Here is a 14051-nt window from a genome sequence, read left to right as displayed (position 1 = left end):
TCATTTAAACACAAACACTGTTTCCAAGCTATTCCCCACACACAGTCGTTCTCAACATTCACTTCCTTCCTCGGTCCGCAAGGAGGCAGTGTTGCTTCTCTCAATGGAAAGGGAATCTCCCGTTTTTCGTTCTAAAATTGAAAATGGGACAGCAGGAAACAAGCCATTATCTGATCTTTTATTACGTGATGATTTTCCCTCAGTCAGGAAACAATATTCGGCTGTAGTTTGTTTCCCTCGAGCTTGTTTCGCCTTGACACGGAGGACCTTCACATTCTGCTGCAACCTATTTCTTTTCCGGGGCCGCAGCAGCGGACCAACGGGAGGAAATAGTACGCCTTCGTGTCAAAGGGAAACAAGCTCGAGGCAAACAAATTACTTATTATAATTAATTATTGTGTTAAATCAACAGGTTATTAAAGGCTCGTTTTCCATTCTTCAATTTCCAAGTTTGAAACGAAAAACGGGGTGTCGGTCGTTCCCTTTAATTTGAGACAGCAACACTGCCTCTTAGTGGACGAAAAAGGGATCTCAAAGTCATTATAAATAAACACGCCACACGTGTGAAAATGACGAGTATGTTTGTGGATATTATCAAAACATTTTTTGAAATTTAGTATTTAGTTTGTGAAAATCACAAATATATTTCGAAAAACAAGTGAAAAAGTAAGTCACAGATGCATTTGTGTGAATAGTTTCGAGACAAATCTGCCCCCAGATGTGAAGCCATCACACTTCCACTGGTTACGGCAGCTTTGGTGTGGAAAACATACAAAAGAAACATTCAAGTCAAACGCTGTTCTCGATTGTCTTTTGATTGACAGCTGAGGTCTATTTTCCGGCGGCGTGCTCACTAACTGCCCCCTTTGCTAACGTTGTTTTTTACGATAACTTCCAGTGACTTCGTGAGTAACAACAGACAAATTAGAGGAGCAACGTATCGTAATTATGCTCCTCAATTGTCTACATAAATACACTAACAGATAAACGGCGAATAGTTAGTTTAAAATGTTAAAATTACTTACTGAGAACACGGCTTGTGGACAGCGGAAATACTTGCTCATTGGACCGGATGTGCTACCGTTCTTGTGCTTGTTGTTGTTCTTCTTCCCGGTGGATTAGAGCTCCTAAATCTATATCGCCCCCTATTGTCCAGGAAACACAAAGGCGTTTGGCAAACGATCGGAAACAGAATCAAATTTAGAGTATTGGCCAAGTATGCAAAAAAACACAAAAGGAATTGACTTTCGCTGTTCCAAGTCGTCCAATACAATTCATCTTGATTCCTACAGCGCTTCCACAACGCCTGCAATAAAGCGCTTTTCAGAATTTTGGCAAATTATCCTGTCGGTTTGGACATCAACCCCCCCCCCCCCCCCCCAATTACACGCAACCCTTCCACTGACGCATTTTCATCGTTCGGTCAACCTTGTTTCAGAGGTGGTGATTGGTGGTTGGTGGGGGGGGGGGCGTATTGATTGGCATATATTTTCGAAGACAATGAATTCTTTGAGGGGGAAAAGTTATTGGGGTCCTGCAGAAAGTCGTCCCATGTTTCCTGCCCAATCTTAAATGAAGTTTGATTTCACCGTTATTCTTTGGGAGTTGCAGGTTCTTCAGCCTCCGGACCCCCGTTTAGACTAGCAGAGACCAAAACCACCCAGACGAGACTTGCATCTCAACTATTCCAACGGAGTTGCCCTTTGCAACAAACCATCTTGAAACAATGAACAAAATTGGCTTCCATGTTTGGAAGTGCGTGTTTATGGATGTTTTATTTGTGACTGAAGCAGACAAGAAACTTGTTTGTTTTCTTCAAGTACTTTATTTACGATCATCAATAAAGCAAAGTAACAAACGACACAATCTCTTTGTGATGCTTGTCTTCAATTTCAAACCAAGTCGGCTTTGCAAACTCTCTCTCCTGATCTCAGAATGGCATTATGAAGGGAGCGGTCGTAAATACTGGAGGGGCTGAGGGGTCATGGGTGACGTTTGAGTGCCGTCATGTCGTCCAGAGGCGGGCAAAGTTAGTACCAGAAGCGACCACTCCTAACACTAACTTGCGTGGCAGGTTAATGGAACACTCGCTGGGGTAGGCTCAAAAAATGTAACATTTTTTAATTGCACATCAATATCCATTTTGGGACACCAACCCACCTTGGTGTAAATCAGAATCACGCGCTTCGGAATTCAAATGTGCAATGTTTGAAGATTTGCAAGAGAGCAAGTAACAGCACACCTGCACCGGGAGGTCCATTTCCGCTTCTAGAAGTCGTGGTCCCAGCCCGAGTCGTCGTGCGGAGGCGCTTCCTCGCTGTCCAACGGAAAACGGTCAAAGTTGCTGGTGTCGGTCGGAGACGAGACCTGAACGCAAACACGCGGGTCAACAAGTCCAGTCACCTTCCCCACAGCGCAATCGTCTCATCGTCTCAAGAACCAACACAGCCCTGCTCCCAACCTACAAAGTCATGTGATTGAACCTCACCTCCGGCACGATGGGCGGGGTCAGCGTTCCTTTCTCCAGGCCTTCCCAATCGAAGCTCTCAAACCACCTGCGCTCACACATGCGCATGCACATCCATTGCGGGTGAGCACGCGCGTGTTTGAGAAGAGGAACATTGTCCTCACCGGTGTTTTTGGATGTCCTCGCCATTCTTCAGTGCGCCCAGTCTCTCCGTCGGCTCGTCCCTGTGGGCGGAGACTATCGTTTTGGCTTCGGGCGTGACGTGACGTGACGTGAGGACGTCGCGCGTCCTCGCCCACCTGCACAACTTCCTGATGAGATCGGCGGCGGTCAGGCTCACTTTCCCGGGGAACTCCAGCGTGTCCACCCCCCGGAGCACCGCCGTGTACGTCTGCACCGCGTCCGCTCCGCAGAACGGAGGACTGGATGCCCCGAGGACGGCGGACGCAATGTAAGGAAAAGGTGAAAGAGGTGCAGGAGATGAAAGAAGAACAAGAAAAAGTTCTTACCTGCCGGTCAGAAGTTCAAACGTGAAGACGCCAAGGGCCCAAAGGTCAGCGGAGGGGCAGTGACCTTTGTTGAGGATGACCTCGGGGGCCATGTACTCGGGAGTGCCGCAGAAGGTCCACGTCTTGTCCATCTCGTCCGCCTTTGCCTTCCTCCTCTTTCCGACGCCGATCTTCTTAGCGAAACCAAAGTCCACCTGCATGGGCGCCATTGTCGGTCAGACACGTAACCCGACCTGATGATGATGTCACACGCATGCGCGAATCACCAGCTTGGCGTAACCGCGAGCGTCCAGGAGGACGTTTTCGGGCTTGACGTCCCTGTAGATGATCCCCCGGGCGTGAAGGTAGGACAAGGCCTGCAGCACGCATGCCACGTAGAAGCGACCACTGGCGTCCTCGAAACAACCCCTGACGTAACAACAACAACAACATTCCAAGGGAGGAAGGGGAAGAGACAGAGGAGCGGCCCGTAGACATAACAGACAGATTTCAAATAGATGATAGGCGCGCCTGACGGCGGTCCTCACCTGTTCCTGAGGAGCGTCCACAGCTCGCCGCCAAGACACGCCTCCATCAGCATGTACACATATTTGCTGTCCTTAAAGGTACGGTACAACCTGCACACACGGGCAAGGCTTGCTTCAATTTGGCAAGGAGGGCCCCTTTTATTTTGTAGGAGCTCCTGCTGCGTTACCTGACCACAAAGCGGCAGCGCGTCTGGCTCATGATGACCTTCTCCGAGCGCACCTGGTCCTTCTGCCCGGCAGAAGTCAGAAGACGTTTCTTCACGACTTTCATGGCGAACGCCCTCGTCCGCTCGCTCTTCAGCTGCACCTGTAGGCCACGCCCATAAAAAAACAGACACAAATTCACAGAGCTTAGCCTCGGCGTCGTCCAATTGGTCGTACCAGCTGAACGCGTCCAAATCCTCCGACTCCGAGCGTCTGGACGACATGAAAGTCGCTGAGCTGCAGGCGGGACGAGGGCACACTTTGGTCCTCCTCGGAACTGACAAAGACAAAGAGTCAAAGAGGTTTTGGCGGGCCACAGGATGTCACGGGGTGCATTCCCGCGGTACCTGGAGCATTTGACCACGCGGAAAAACGGGAAGGTCCCGGAAGTCCTCACAGAGAAGGAGACGGCGGGCCGTCTACCCCGCAACTCAAACAAATCACGCATCATTTCGTCCGGTCCAACTTCCTGTTAAATGACCCAAACTTCCTGTCTCATGCCCTAAACGCTCTGCCCACAGAGGGAATCCTCTTGTCGAAGCACTCAACTTCCTTTCACTCGGTCCGCTTCACCCCAAGGACACCGGAGATGTCCCGTCAGCCGCAGTGTCGCCCCGCACGACCGACTCGGGAATAAATTTAGCTCGCAAACATTCCCAAGAGGTTCCTGAGCTAAAAGAAGACCACACAGGGCGGGCACATACACCCCCCACCCCCTCGCTCCCCTCACTGCGTGTGAGCTCTGTTGTTGTTTTTAATTGAGCATTTGTGAGTCACGATTGAGTTATGAGTTATCTCGTGTATAAAACTGGCTGTGGCTCAAAGCGAGTTGGGCAAGAAACACGATTGAAGAGAACATTCAAAATACGATAAAGAATATTATTTGGACGTTTGCATTGAAGTGTGACCACAACATTAGGTACACGCGGGCCTGGGCAATTGTTTTCGGCTTGGGCGGCATGTTTCTCCAGTAACTCTGTCGGATGAACAATTCGCAAATCTGTTATTAGGCCGGTGGAATGATCTCAATTTTTGACAGTCCTGTCGTCGACGGCGCATTTGATATCCATACTTTGCCTGGAGGATCGACACTCCGGATCGAAATATCGATATTTTGGTATCGATCCAGCCATCCTCAGCATGGAGCGAATTTCAGCCTCTCGGAAAGTTCATGTGTGTATGTGTGTGTGTGCGTGCGCGTTTGTGTGTGCGTGTGAGCACACAGATAGCAGCAGGTTAAACATTAATGAACCCTTGTAAAGCTAACACCAAGAAAGTGAACCTTTGGAGTTTGATATGATGCGATCACACACAGACACACACACAGAATGACACGCTCACGCACACAGACACACAGACACAGACACACACACACACACACACACACACACACACACACACACACACACACACACACACACACACACACACACACACACACAGACACACACACAGTGGTCAGAATGACACAGGTCTGAACGGAGGGAGGTGATCTCTGAAATTGCTCAGGTAGGTTTTTGTGTGTGTGGGGTTTTTTTTCTCTCCGCAAATAGAAAATAAGCGATCGTCGCAAACGCCAACTTTGAAAATGTCTACATTTGTTTACGCTGAAATTGATGGAATGGATTGAAACGCATCATTTAGTCGGGTGAAGGCAAACAGAGGCGGCGGAACAAGTGTGTGCAGCGGCAAAGTGCTACTATGCTAAGTCTGCTTTTTCATGTGGCCAAATCAAACGTCATCTGGGCTCCGATCGTCATCACAATGATTCAAAAGACAAAATAATAATAATAATAATAATTTTACTTACACTATTTACAGCTAAGCAAATTGTTTAAAAACATAAGAAAAAAAGATCCACCAAGCCCTCTGGTCCCTTGAAATGCGCAACAGAAAACAAAATTGCTATTTTGATTATCATTCCTGAAATTGATGAGAAATAATCAAAACTTTGTAATCATAGCTGACTTTGTCGTAATTTCAAACAAACCCCAAAACAAGCGAGAAAGAACAAGTGACGTGACGCCTCCGCGAGAAAATGCAACTGATTGGTCATCACAAGGTGACGTGACCTATTCCCTCTCATGACCCTTGACACAACACACGTGCCTCGTGTATACACACACACACACACACACACACACACACACACACACACACACACACACACACACACACACACACACACACACACACACATAGATGTAAACATACAATAACAATACATGCACAAACAAAACAAAGTGCGGCGCGCGCGCGCACACACACACACACACACACACACACACACACACACACACAAGCTAGCTAACCTCATTTTCCCCCTCTTACTCCTGGTCTTCGTCCTGCAGTGAGCTTTGCTAATTTCCTTGATTTGTCAAGCTGTCAATCAAACCCAATGGAAACCAATCAGAAGGCAGGAGGCGAGGGACTAGTGGGAGCGCAGAAGGAGGCGGGGCTAAGGGCGCTGGTGCAGAGGACGGGGTACCGGCTCCAGCAGGTAAAGTGGGTGTGTCCATGGCCAGCGGGGGGCTCGAACCCACGAACATGCTAACGCGCTCCAACGTGTGGCAGGAGAATGGCCAGCGGCGATATGGCGGCCCCCCGCCCGGCTGGGACGGGCCTCCGCCAGAAAGAGGAAGCGAAATCTTTGTGGGGAAACTCCCGCGAGATCTCTTTGAGGATGAGCTCGTGCCACTCTGCGAGAAGGTGACAACGGCGCCATCTTACGTGGGGCACAGCATAGGAAGGCGCGAGTGTGCCCGTACGTCGCGCCAACGCGCTCTCTGTCCAGCTAACGATGGTTTTGATGTTTTCACGTGAGTTCGGTCGGATCTTCGAAGTGAGGATGATGATGGACTTCAACGGCAACAACCGCGGCTACGCTTTCGTCACCTTCGCCAACAAACAGGAAGCCCGAGCGGCCACCAAGCAGCTCAACAACTACGAGATCAGGTGAGCCGGCACCCCCGATGCCGGAGGCGTCCGTCGGTCGCGCATCTCACCCGGCTCGCTGGCGTGCCAGGAGCGGTCGCCTGCTGGGCGTGTGTCCCAGTGTGGACAACTGCCGACTGTTCGTGGGCGGCATCCCCAAGAGCAAAATGCGGGAGGAGATCCTGGCCGAGATGCGCAAGGTGACAGAAGGAGCGGTGGACGTCATCGTCTATCCCAGCGCGGCGGACAAATCCAAAAACCGGGGTTTCGCCTTTGTGGAGTACGACAGCCACCGTGCGGCGGCCATGGCGCGACGCAAGCTGTTGCCAGGTAACGCGCCGCTGCCGCCTCCCGCCCGGTTGCCGCTGGCGTCACATCCCTCGGCCCCCTCAGGGCGCATCCAGCTGTGGGGTCACGCCATCGCGGTGGACTGGGCCGAGCCCGAGGTGGAAGTGGACGAGGACACCATGGCCTCAGTCAAGATTCTCTACGTCAGGAATCTCATGCTGCACACCAGCGAGGAGAACATTCTCAAGGAGTTCAACGCCATCAAAGCAGGTGGTCACCTCGCCGGCGTCGCCTCGTCGGGCAGGCGCTGACAGCCGCTTTTGCTGCAGGTGCGGTGGAGCGAGTGAAGAAGATCCGAGACTACGCCTTCGTCCACTTCACGCACCGCGATGACGCCGTCAACGCCATGAAGGCCCTCAACGGGAAGGTCACGTGCGCACGCAGACAACACACAATGCGCATCCACACGACTCACTCAGGCATACACGTGCGCAGGTGTTGGACGGGTCGGCAATGGAGGTGACGCTGGCCAAGCCGGTGGACAAGGACAGCTATGTGCGCTACACGCGAGGGACGGGAGGTCGAGGAGGGCGAGGAGGGAGAGGAAGTTCGCTGCTGCAGGATGACTACGCCGCCCTCACCCTCGGACAGGTGACAAATGCAAATGGCAACTTTGGACAGGGCAGATTGGGCGGAACAGCGATCGGGCACATCCACCTCACATTTAGAAGCTTTTAGGGGGTTTGGGGGGGGGGGGGGGGTCCCAATCTGGCCTCCTTTTAGGGGCTTGACTTTGGGCTAGTTGACCTTTCGGGTGTTTGACTTAAGGGCTATTGGACTTTTGGGCTTTGACTTTTCATACATTTTGACGTGACTCTGTAGGCACTTGTCTTTCGGGGTACACTTTTGCCTGTTTTCACATTAAGTTACAAGGCCCCCCCCCCCCCCCGCTCCCCACCCTCTCAGGTGTATGACCCCACAGTGGCATATCTTGGTGCCCCGGTGTTTTACGCCCCGCACGCCTACGCTGCTGCCGCCGCCCCAGCCCACTTCCGCTTCCCGCCCGCCAAAGGCCACGTCGCAGGTCGCGCCGTGATCAGGACGCCCTCTGTTCGAGGTCAGAGGCCGCCTTTTTTACGCTTTACATTGTCAATCAAAGAACAACTACTGGACGTGGGACACATGCTCATTGCTACGTGAGGCGACTCGATGCTAGGCTAACTAGCGACGACTCTTCTGTTAACGTGCTAAGCTACCAAACCTGCTGGCGACAACCAAATTTGGGGTCTGTGCTATGTGAATGTGTTGTTTTTACACGAACTAATGTGCCATATTATCAAATTTATTTTTAAAGGGCATGTCCATTTTTGATTGGCCGTTATATCTGCGATGTTCAAATTGCATGTCGAACGCAAAGAGCTGGCGGATCAGAAAAGATTCCGGCTGGGCTGATGTTGCGACGTCCAGTAGAAGTTTACAATCAATGGGAATGCTGGGAAGGCTGTCTGTCTGTCTGTCTGTCCATGTGTATGTGTGTGTGTCTGTGTGTGTGTGTGTGTGTGATTGCGGCTGATTGGAACTGATGCGATTGGTTTCTCCTGTAGAAGTTTACATGAGTATGCCTGTAGGGGCTGCGGGGGTGCGCGGGCTGGGGGGGGGGGGTTACCTTACGTACGCGGCGGGGGGCGTTGGCATCGGCGCGTGCCGTCCAGGCGCCGCCCCCAAGCGGTCCGATGACAAGCTGTACGACCTTCTGCCCGGCATGGAGTTGACGCCCATGACGCCGGCCGCCGTCAGCCTCAAGGCCGCCGCGCTCAAGCCAGCGCCGCAGGTAACGCGAGCCGCACGCCACCCTTGTACAGTTCCTGCATCTCACAAACACAAACACACACACACACACACACACACACACACACACACACACACACACACACACACACACACACACACACACTCACCCCAAGTGTGCACGTGTGCAGGTTCTGGAGGAGTTGTGCGAGAAGAACAGCTGGGGGGCGCCAGTGTACCAACTGCACTCGGCCATCGGACCCGACCAGCGCCAGCTCTTCCTCTACAAAGTCACCATCCCCGCCCTGGCCACGCAGAACCCCAACGTGTAAGCACCATCTCGCCTTTGGCGAAAAGTATTTCTCAGAGATTTCCCGAATGGGATCACATTCTCTCGTCCGCCCGCAGGCTCCCGTTCACCCCGAGCAAGCTGAGCGCCGCCGTGGACGAAGCCAAGGTGCACGCAGCCGAGCACACGCTGCACACCCTGGGGGTACCCACGGAGGGTGCTAGCCCCGCCCCAGAGGCTACCCTTGCGGCAGTGGCCTTCCCAGGTATGTGAAGGTCCGTAGCCCGCGCCATGCGCACGCACCGGTTCGAGCCCGCGACAAGAAGTGAAGGTGCGCTTCGTGTCTTCCAGGTTACGCTTTGGCTGCCCCGGCGCCAGGGGGCGTGGCGTCCCCACTGAAGCAGGACGGGGTGGCAGGGGTGGCCGCGTACGCCGCCTACGAGGCCTACCCCGCCTTCGCCGTGGCCACGCGACACGGCGACACGTACGGCATTTTCTAACCACCGCTTTGATTGTGAAGGCACGGGATCAGGAACTGCTTTGGTTTCTTTCTTCTGCAAACCTTCCGTTTTGGAAGCCGTTTTCATCTGGTCTTTTTGTTTTTTTTTTACGTCTCCTTTCTGTCCATAATCCACATTCCCGGGACGTTTACGACAATTTTTTCTTTTGTGAAGAAGCTGATTGGATCGGGGCTCATCTTCACCCTAACAGTATTAAAGCTTTATTTTGATAGGACAGCACTCAAGCGATTTCATGTCTTCTATCCTGACACAAGCATCTCAAAGAGTCGCGTCCTTCCTCAGCATCTTGACAGCGAGTAGCTCAGGAGTGACAGCTGACTGGCGATCGATCACAGGCAGGTGACCCTAACTATTGACCGGAAATCATGAGCTGATTAGTGACAGGTGACTGGTGAAGGTAGACAGGTTCGTGGTGACAGGTGAGGACAGGTGGCAACCAACTATGATGGCAGCTAACAAGGGACATGCGTTCGGTGACAGCCAATAAGTGACTAGGGTCAAGTGACTTGTAATTATTGTTAGGCACTGGTGGCAGGTGACTGATGAGATTATGGATGGGCGTTGAAATCAAGACTGGGGCGACTTTGAGGATGTTTGACGTTCCCATTTATTGCTCTTGATGGCAAAGATGGTTGAGAGCCAACAGACTAATGTCCCATTTCAAAATGGCTGACGTGGGCGAGGCTCACGAGGCCTTGGCAAGTCCCAGCTGCTCCTCCATTTCCCGGCGCAGTTCGTGCTTCTGGACCTGAAACAGGGAAGCAGCCGCTCGCTCAGGTGCCGACAGCAGCAGCTGAATTTCCTTGAGTCCTACTTTGCTTTTCTAGCTTCCCTTCCTCACACGGGTTTGCTCGTGTCCTTCCGAAGATCGGTCGCGGTTATCACTGAGGCGTCAGTCTTACCTTTCCGGTGACGGTGAGCGGAAATCTGCTGACGAACACGACGTAGCGAGGAATCTTGAAGTGAGAAATCTGGACACAGACAAAGACACGCGACATCACGCCACACGACAACAACTGGACGCCCAATACGCCAGCTACCTAACGCGCTCTGTGCTATGCTAACGCACGCTAGACGGTGGTGCCTGCAGATACAAGTTTTGGTTCGGCCAATATTTTTTTGCTTTCACTTGAGTCATATTATCTTTCTCCTCTGCGTAGAACAACTACTATGAACGCCATATTGACAATCTGAGAGAGGATTTGAGACGTGATTTTGAAGCCCACTTGGTTTGTGGGCACGGAAGGCCCTGCTGCAATATGATTGGATGCCACTCCAGTTGTATTCAAAATATGGAGCGCCAATTCATTTTATGAATGCAGTGTGACGGTACATGGCAGTGAAGCTGACCTTCCCTCTGCAGAAAGTCTTGACGTCGTCCTCGGTCAGCTCCTCCTCGTCCTTCACTGTAATGCACGCGCAAATCTCCTCGCCCATGCGGTCGTCTGTCACGCCCACCACCTGTCGCGCAGCGGGAGCATTTCAATGTTTTGTGTGTAAGAAGATTTCAGGGGAGAGTGTGAAAGCATTTCAGTTGTGTTGGTTGAGAATGTTTAGTTGGTGTGTGAGAGCCTTTCAGTCATCTGAGGTCGACGGCAACGACGCACTCCCGCCTTTGCCGGCATGAGAGTGGTTGCCGAGGCGACGCGTGCGTGACCTGACCTGCACTTCTTTGATTTTGGGGTGCGTGTGGAGGAACTGCTCGATCTCGGCAGGGTAAATGTTTTCGCCTCCTCGGATGATGAGGTCCTTGATGCGACCTTCGATGCGACAGTAGCCGAACTCGTCCAAGCTGCCGATGTCTCTGAGCGCACAAACGCACACGATGAGCACACCGCGCGGCACTCGGCGCGCTCGCACACTCGCACGAGAAGCCGTCATAACTCTCACTGGAACGCTCGCACGGCACTAAAACCTTCTCGCACGTACGACTGAACTTCTCAAGCATTTCACTGTTTTGAGAGAGTGTGAATGTCCACTGGACTCTCACAGTCACAACTGAAACGCTGTCACGCATATGCTACACAAATGAAAGCGCTCCCTGATACACACTCGTGAAACACACACTGACGCCCATTACTGAAATGCTCTCACACCCGCGACAGATCCACACACTATTGAAACGCTCTCACACATACACTGCGAAAACGCTGTCCAAACTCTTGAGCTTTACTGTGTTGAGCTACGGGTGAACTAAATGTGAGGCCGACTCACCCGGTCTTGTACCAGCCATCATCGCCGATGCACTCGCGGGTCTTTTCCGGGTCGTTCCAGTAGCCCAACATGACACAGTAGCCTCGGATGAGGATCTCGCCGGAGGAACCCAACGGAACCTGCTGCCCGTTCGACGGATGCACAATTTTGGCCTGCGGACATGCACGCCACCTCGAGCTTCACTCACAGCTTTCCAGTCACGTTTGCTTAACCCGCCGCTTCCACATTTCGCCTGATTGACAGCTACCAGTCAGTGACGGGTGACAGGTAACTTGTGATAGGTGACGGGTGATGCGTGATCTGTAACAGGTGGCCGTGTTAGCTGAGGGGTGTGAGGTGTCAGGTAACTAGCGACAGTGGACTCGGGCGGGTGAGTCCTCGAGCAGATAGGGTGAAGAACGCAAGGGTGGGGGGCTGGGGGCACCTCCGTGTGGTCCATGATGTATCCAACCGTCTGAGACTTCCTCTCCATGTTGTCCAACGGCGAGCCGCAAAAGGTGACGGGGCTGTTCTCCGTGGTGCCGTATCCGATCTGTCAATCACAGGTCACATGTTAGCGCGTGACTAATTAGCCGCACGGACCCTTTGCAAAGCTTTCGGCGGACACATCAGAGAGGCGGCGGCGTTCCCGACGACGTGGGAGAAGTGTCGAGTGAGCGGCACATTCCTTACGCAAGCGTCCCGTTTCCCGAAGGAATGTTCGGAACACGCGCAGGCCAGTAAAGCTCAAAAGCTTAGCCGGCAGCACACAAACTTCCTCCTCATGCGGATGGAAGACTATTTTTTTTTCCTCTTTCCCTCGCGGCAGCCGCTCAATGGGGGCGAGTGTTCTGCCGAGCGGGTCGGCCCCCCGGGAGACGGGTCGCCGCCCACCCGCCTTTTGACGGCGCCCGAGCGTCAGGCTGCTCAGTGCGCGCGAGGCGAGGACGACATGCGGCGCGTGAGCTGCCTGCTGCTGCTGCTGGCGAGCGTATTGATGGCCAGGGGAGCGCCCGGCCAGTGCCCGACCCCCTGCCACTGCCACGGCGACCTGCAGCACGTCATCTGCGACGCCGTGGGCCTCAAGAAGATCCCGCAGGTGTCGGCGTCCACGCGGCTGCTCAACCTGCAGAGGAACCCGCTGGGCGGCGTTCCGGCCGCCGCCTTCGCCGACAGCGGCGGCCTGGTGTCGCTGCACATGCAGCACTGCCAGCTGCGCCACATCGCCACCAACGCCTTCAAGGGCCTGAGCCAGCTGGTGTACCTGTACCTGTCGCACAACCACATCACCAGCATCCAGCCCGACGCCTTCCGAGACCTGAGCCGGCTCACCTACCTCCACCTGGACCACAACCGCATCAGCGAGCTGGCCAAAGGCATCTTCTCGCCTCTGGTCAACCTGTTTGTGCTGCGGCTGGATGACAACAAGCTGCGCCAGCTCCGTCCCGGCACCTTCGCCGGCGCCAAGGACTTGCGCTGGTTGCACTTGAGCGGCAACCAAATGAGCACGCTCCACGCCGGATCCCTGGAGGACGTGGAGAACCTGGCCGTGCTGCACCTGGACCGTAACAAGCTGGCCGTCTACCCTGCCGCCGCCATGAGCAAGCTGCGTGTGGTGGAGGAGCTAGCGCTGGGCGAGAACCCCATGAAGAGTATCCCCGAACGCGCTTTCAGCAGCTTTGGCCGCTACATGGAGAAGCTGCAGATGGACCGCATGGGCCTGGAGAAGGTCAGTGGGGGGGGGGGGTCCCGAGCCTTGCTCTCCACCCGCCATACGCGAGCTTCTGCTGGATGGAAAAATTGAGCCACAACTGGCGCCACGCTTGCGCGTTTTGCTACAGTGGAGCCTTGTGAAGCTTGAAAATTTGTCGTTGGAAAAAAAAACTCCGCTGTCAACCAAAATAAAATCTTCAACGTGCCTTGCGAACGGCGTGAACATCACGTGACCGAGACCTGCAAAACGGCTTATCAGACTCCCGCTAATTAACTTCGGTGACCTCTGATGACCTGATACTTGGAACACCATTTTGGCAAGCGCAAGTTCAAAGTGTCAACGAGGACGAGTCAAGCCTAAGCGGAGAAAAATGTTACCCGTGCAAAGCCGCAAAACAGGAAGTGGGCGGTTACATAACGATTGTTAGTTTGGCGAGTCGGGTAAACAGAGTGCGTTTGTATGTATAGCCTGCGCACAGACGCCTCTTTGCGCGTCTCCCAAATGGATCGTCTGCGGCAGGAGGGGCGGGGCGGGGGCGTGGTTTCGGGTATGCGGAGAGTGTGGGGGGGGGGGGTGTTTGTCCCCCCCCCAAAGGGGAAATTTCCACAGGAGACCGG

At 53.5% G+C, this 14051-nt stretch overlaps 4 protein-coding genes across 10 annotated transcripts in view; 2 read left to right on the top strand and 2 right to left on the bottom strand.

Annotated features, from left to right (window-relative positions):
• Nucleotides 1-1517: 1517 nt before the first annotated feature.
• On the bottom strand, nt 1518-4449 carry LOC109518559 (cGMP-dependent protein kinase 1-like). Of its 3 annotated transcripts, XM_019874474.1 has the most exons (10): nt 4055-4446; nt 3885-3984; nt 3671-3810; nt 3504-3593; nt 3243-3384; nt 2977-3170; nt 2767-2889; nt 2632-2691; nt 2489-2555; nt 1518-2367 (listed from the first exon to the last, which is right to left on the bottom strand). In XM_019874474.1, exons 1-10 carry the CDS (start codon nt 4156-4158, stop codon nt 2269-2271), a joined length of 1119 nt encoding a protein of 372 aa, XP_019730033.1. In that variant the 5' UTR covers nt 4159-4446; the 3' UTR covers nt 1518-2268. The 3 variants fall into 3 exon arrangements, with proteins under 3 accessions (XP_019730033.1, XP_019730031.1, XP_019730032.1); XM_019874472.1 differs by having other exon boundaries at nt 3504-3810; nt 3885-4447; XM_019874473.1 differs by having other exon boundaries at nt 2293-2367; nt 2462-2555; nt 3504-3810; nt 3885-4449.
• A 669-nt stretch (nt 4450-5118) lies between these two features.
• Nucleotides 5119-9746, top strand: a1cf (apobec1 complementation factor). 3 transcript variants are annotated; one of them, XM_019874460.1, is made up of 13 exons: nt 5119-5216; nt 6059-6207; nt 6282-6416; nt 6532-6662; nt 6733-6971; nt 7035-7199; nt 7259-7356; nt 7425-7580; nt 7896-8046; nt 8558-8760; nt 8909-9045; nt 9126-9271; nt 9358-9746. In XM_019874460.1, the coding sequence occupies exons 2-13, from the start codon at nt 6106-6108 to the stop codon at nt 9504-9506; spliced, it is 1812 nt and encodes a 603-aa protein (XP_019730019.1). In that variant the 5' UTR covers nt 5119-5216; nt 6059-6105; the 3' UTR covers nt 9507-9746. The 3 variants fall into 3 exon arrangements, with proteins under 3 accessions (XP_019730019.1, XP_019730018.1, XP_019730020.1); XM_019874459.1 differs by having other exon boundaries at nt 8534-8760; XM_019874461.1 differs by having other exon boundaries at nt 8534-8760; nt 9126-9281; nt 9358-9460.
• acsf2 (acyl-CoA synthetase family member 2) overlaps nt 9600-14051 on the bottom strand; it is a 10900-nt gene continuing 6448 nt past the window's right edge. For 2 of the 3 annotated variants that reach the window (XM_019874464.1, XM_019874463.1), the window contains exons 11-16: nt 12166-12273; nt 11742-11893; nt 11190-11331; nt 10878-10988; nt 10430-10498; nt 9600-10275 (exon numbers count right to left, since the gene is read on the bottom strand). In XM_019874464.1, the coding sequence (XP_019730023.1) occupies nt 10213-10275; nt 10430-10498; nt 10878-10988; nt 11190-11331; nt 11742-11893; nt 12166-12273 (645 nt within the window). In that variant the 3' untranslated portion in view covers nt 9600-10212. The remainder of the gene's footprint in view (nt 10276-10429; nt 10499-10877; nt 10989-11189; nt 11332-11741; nt 11894-12165; nt 12274-14051) is intronic. The other variant, XM_019874462.1, reaches the window with a different exon arrangement.
• Nucleotides 12280-14051, top strand: part of chad (chondroadherin) — a 4623-nt gene continuing 2851 nt past the window's right edge. The window contains exon 1 of the mRNA XM_019874475.1: nt 12280-13449. Within this exon, the coding sequence (XP_019730034.1) occupies nt 12505-13449 (945 nt within the window). The 5' untranslated portion in view covers nt 12280-12504. The remainder of the gene's footprint in view (nt 13450-14051) is intronic.

Source organism: Hippocampus comes, unplaced genomic scaffold, assembly GCF_001891065.2.
Source record: "Hippocampus comes isolate QL1 unplaced genomic scaffold, H_comes_QL1_v1.1 scaffold279, whole genome shotgun sequence".
Classification (NCBI taxonomy): Eukaryota; Metazoa; Chordata; class Actinopteri; order Syngnathiformes; family Syngnathidae; genus Hippocampus; species Hippocampus comes.
Note: the sequence above shows the minus strand (reverse complement) of the source record. Positions and strands in the feature narration are given on the sequence as shown.

What these genes read in the sequence shown, in the direction of transcription:
- a1cf (XM_019874459.1), top strand. Translation starts at nt 6,106, where the DNA reads ATGGAAACCAATCAGAAGGCAGGAGGCGAGGGACTAGTGGGAGCGCAG. An exon ending in CCGCCCTCACCCTCGGACAG is followed by an intron (nt 7,581 to 7,895) that starts GTGACAAATGCA and finishes CCACCCTCTCAG; the next exon opens with GTGTATGACCCCACAGTGGC. An exon ending in TGCGGCAGTGGCCTTCCCAG is followed by an intron (nt 9,272 to 9,357) that starts GTATGTGAAGGT and finishes CGTGTCTTCCAG; the next exon opens with GTTACGCTTTGGCTGCCCCG.
- LOC109518559 (XM_019874472.1), bottom strand. Translation starts at nt 4,158, where the DNA reads ATGATGCGTGATTTGTTTGAGTTGCGGGGTAGACGGCCCGCCGTCTCC. An exon ending in TTTGAACTTCTGACCGGCAG is followed by an intron (nt 2,890 to 2,976) that starts GTAAGAACTTTT and finishes CGGGGCATCCAG; the next exon opens with TCCTCCGTTCTGCGGAGCGG. An exon ending in CCCCGCCCATCGTGCCGGAG is followed by an intron (nt 2,368 to 2,488) that starts GTGAGGTTCAAT and finishes GTTTGCGTTCAG; the next exon opens with GTCTCGTCTCCGACCGACAC.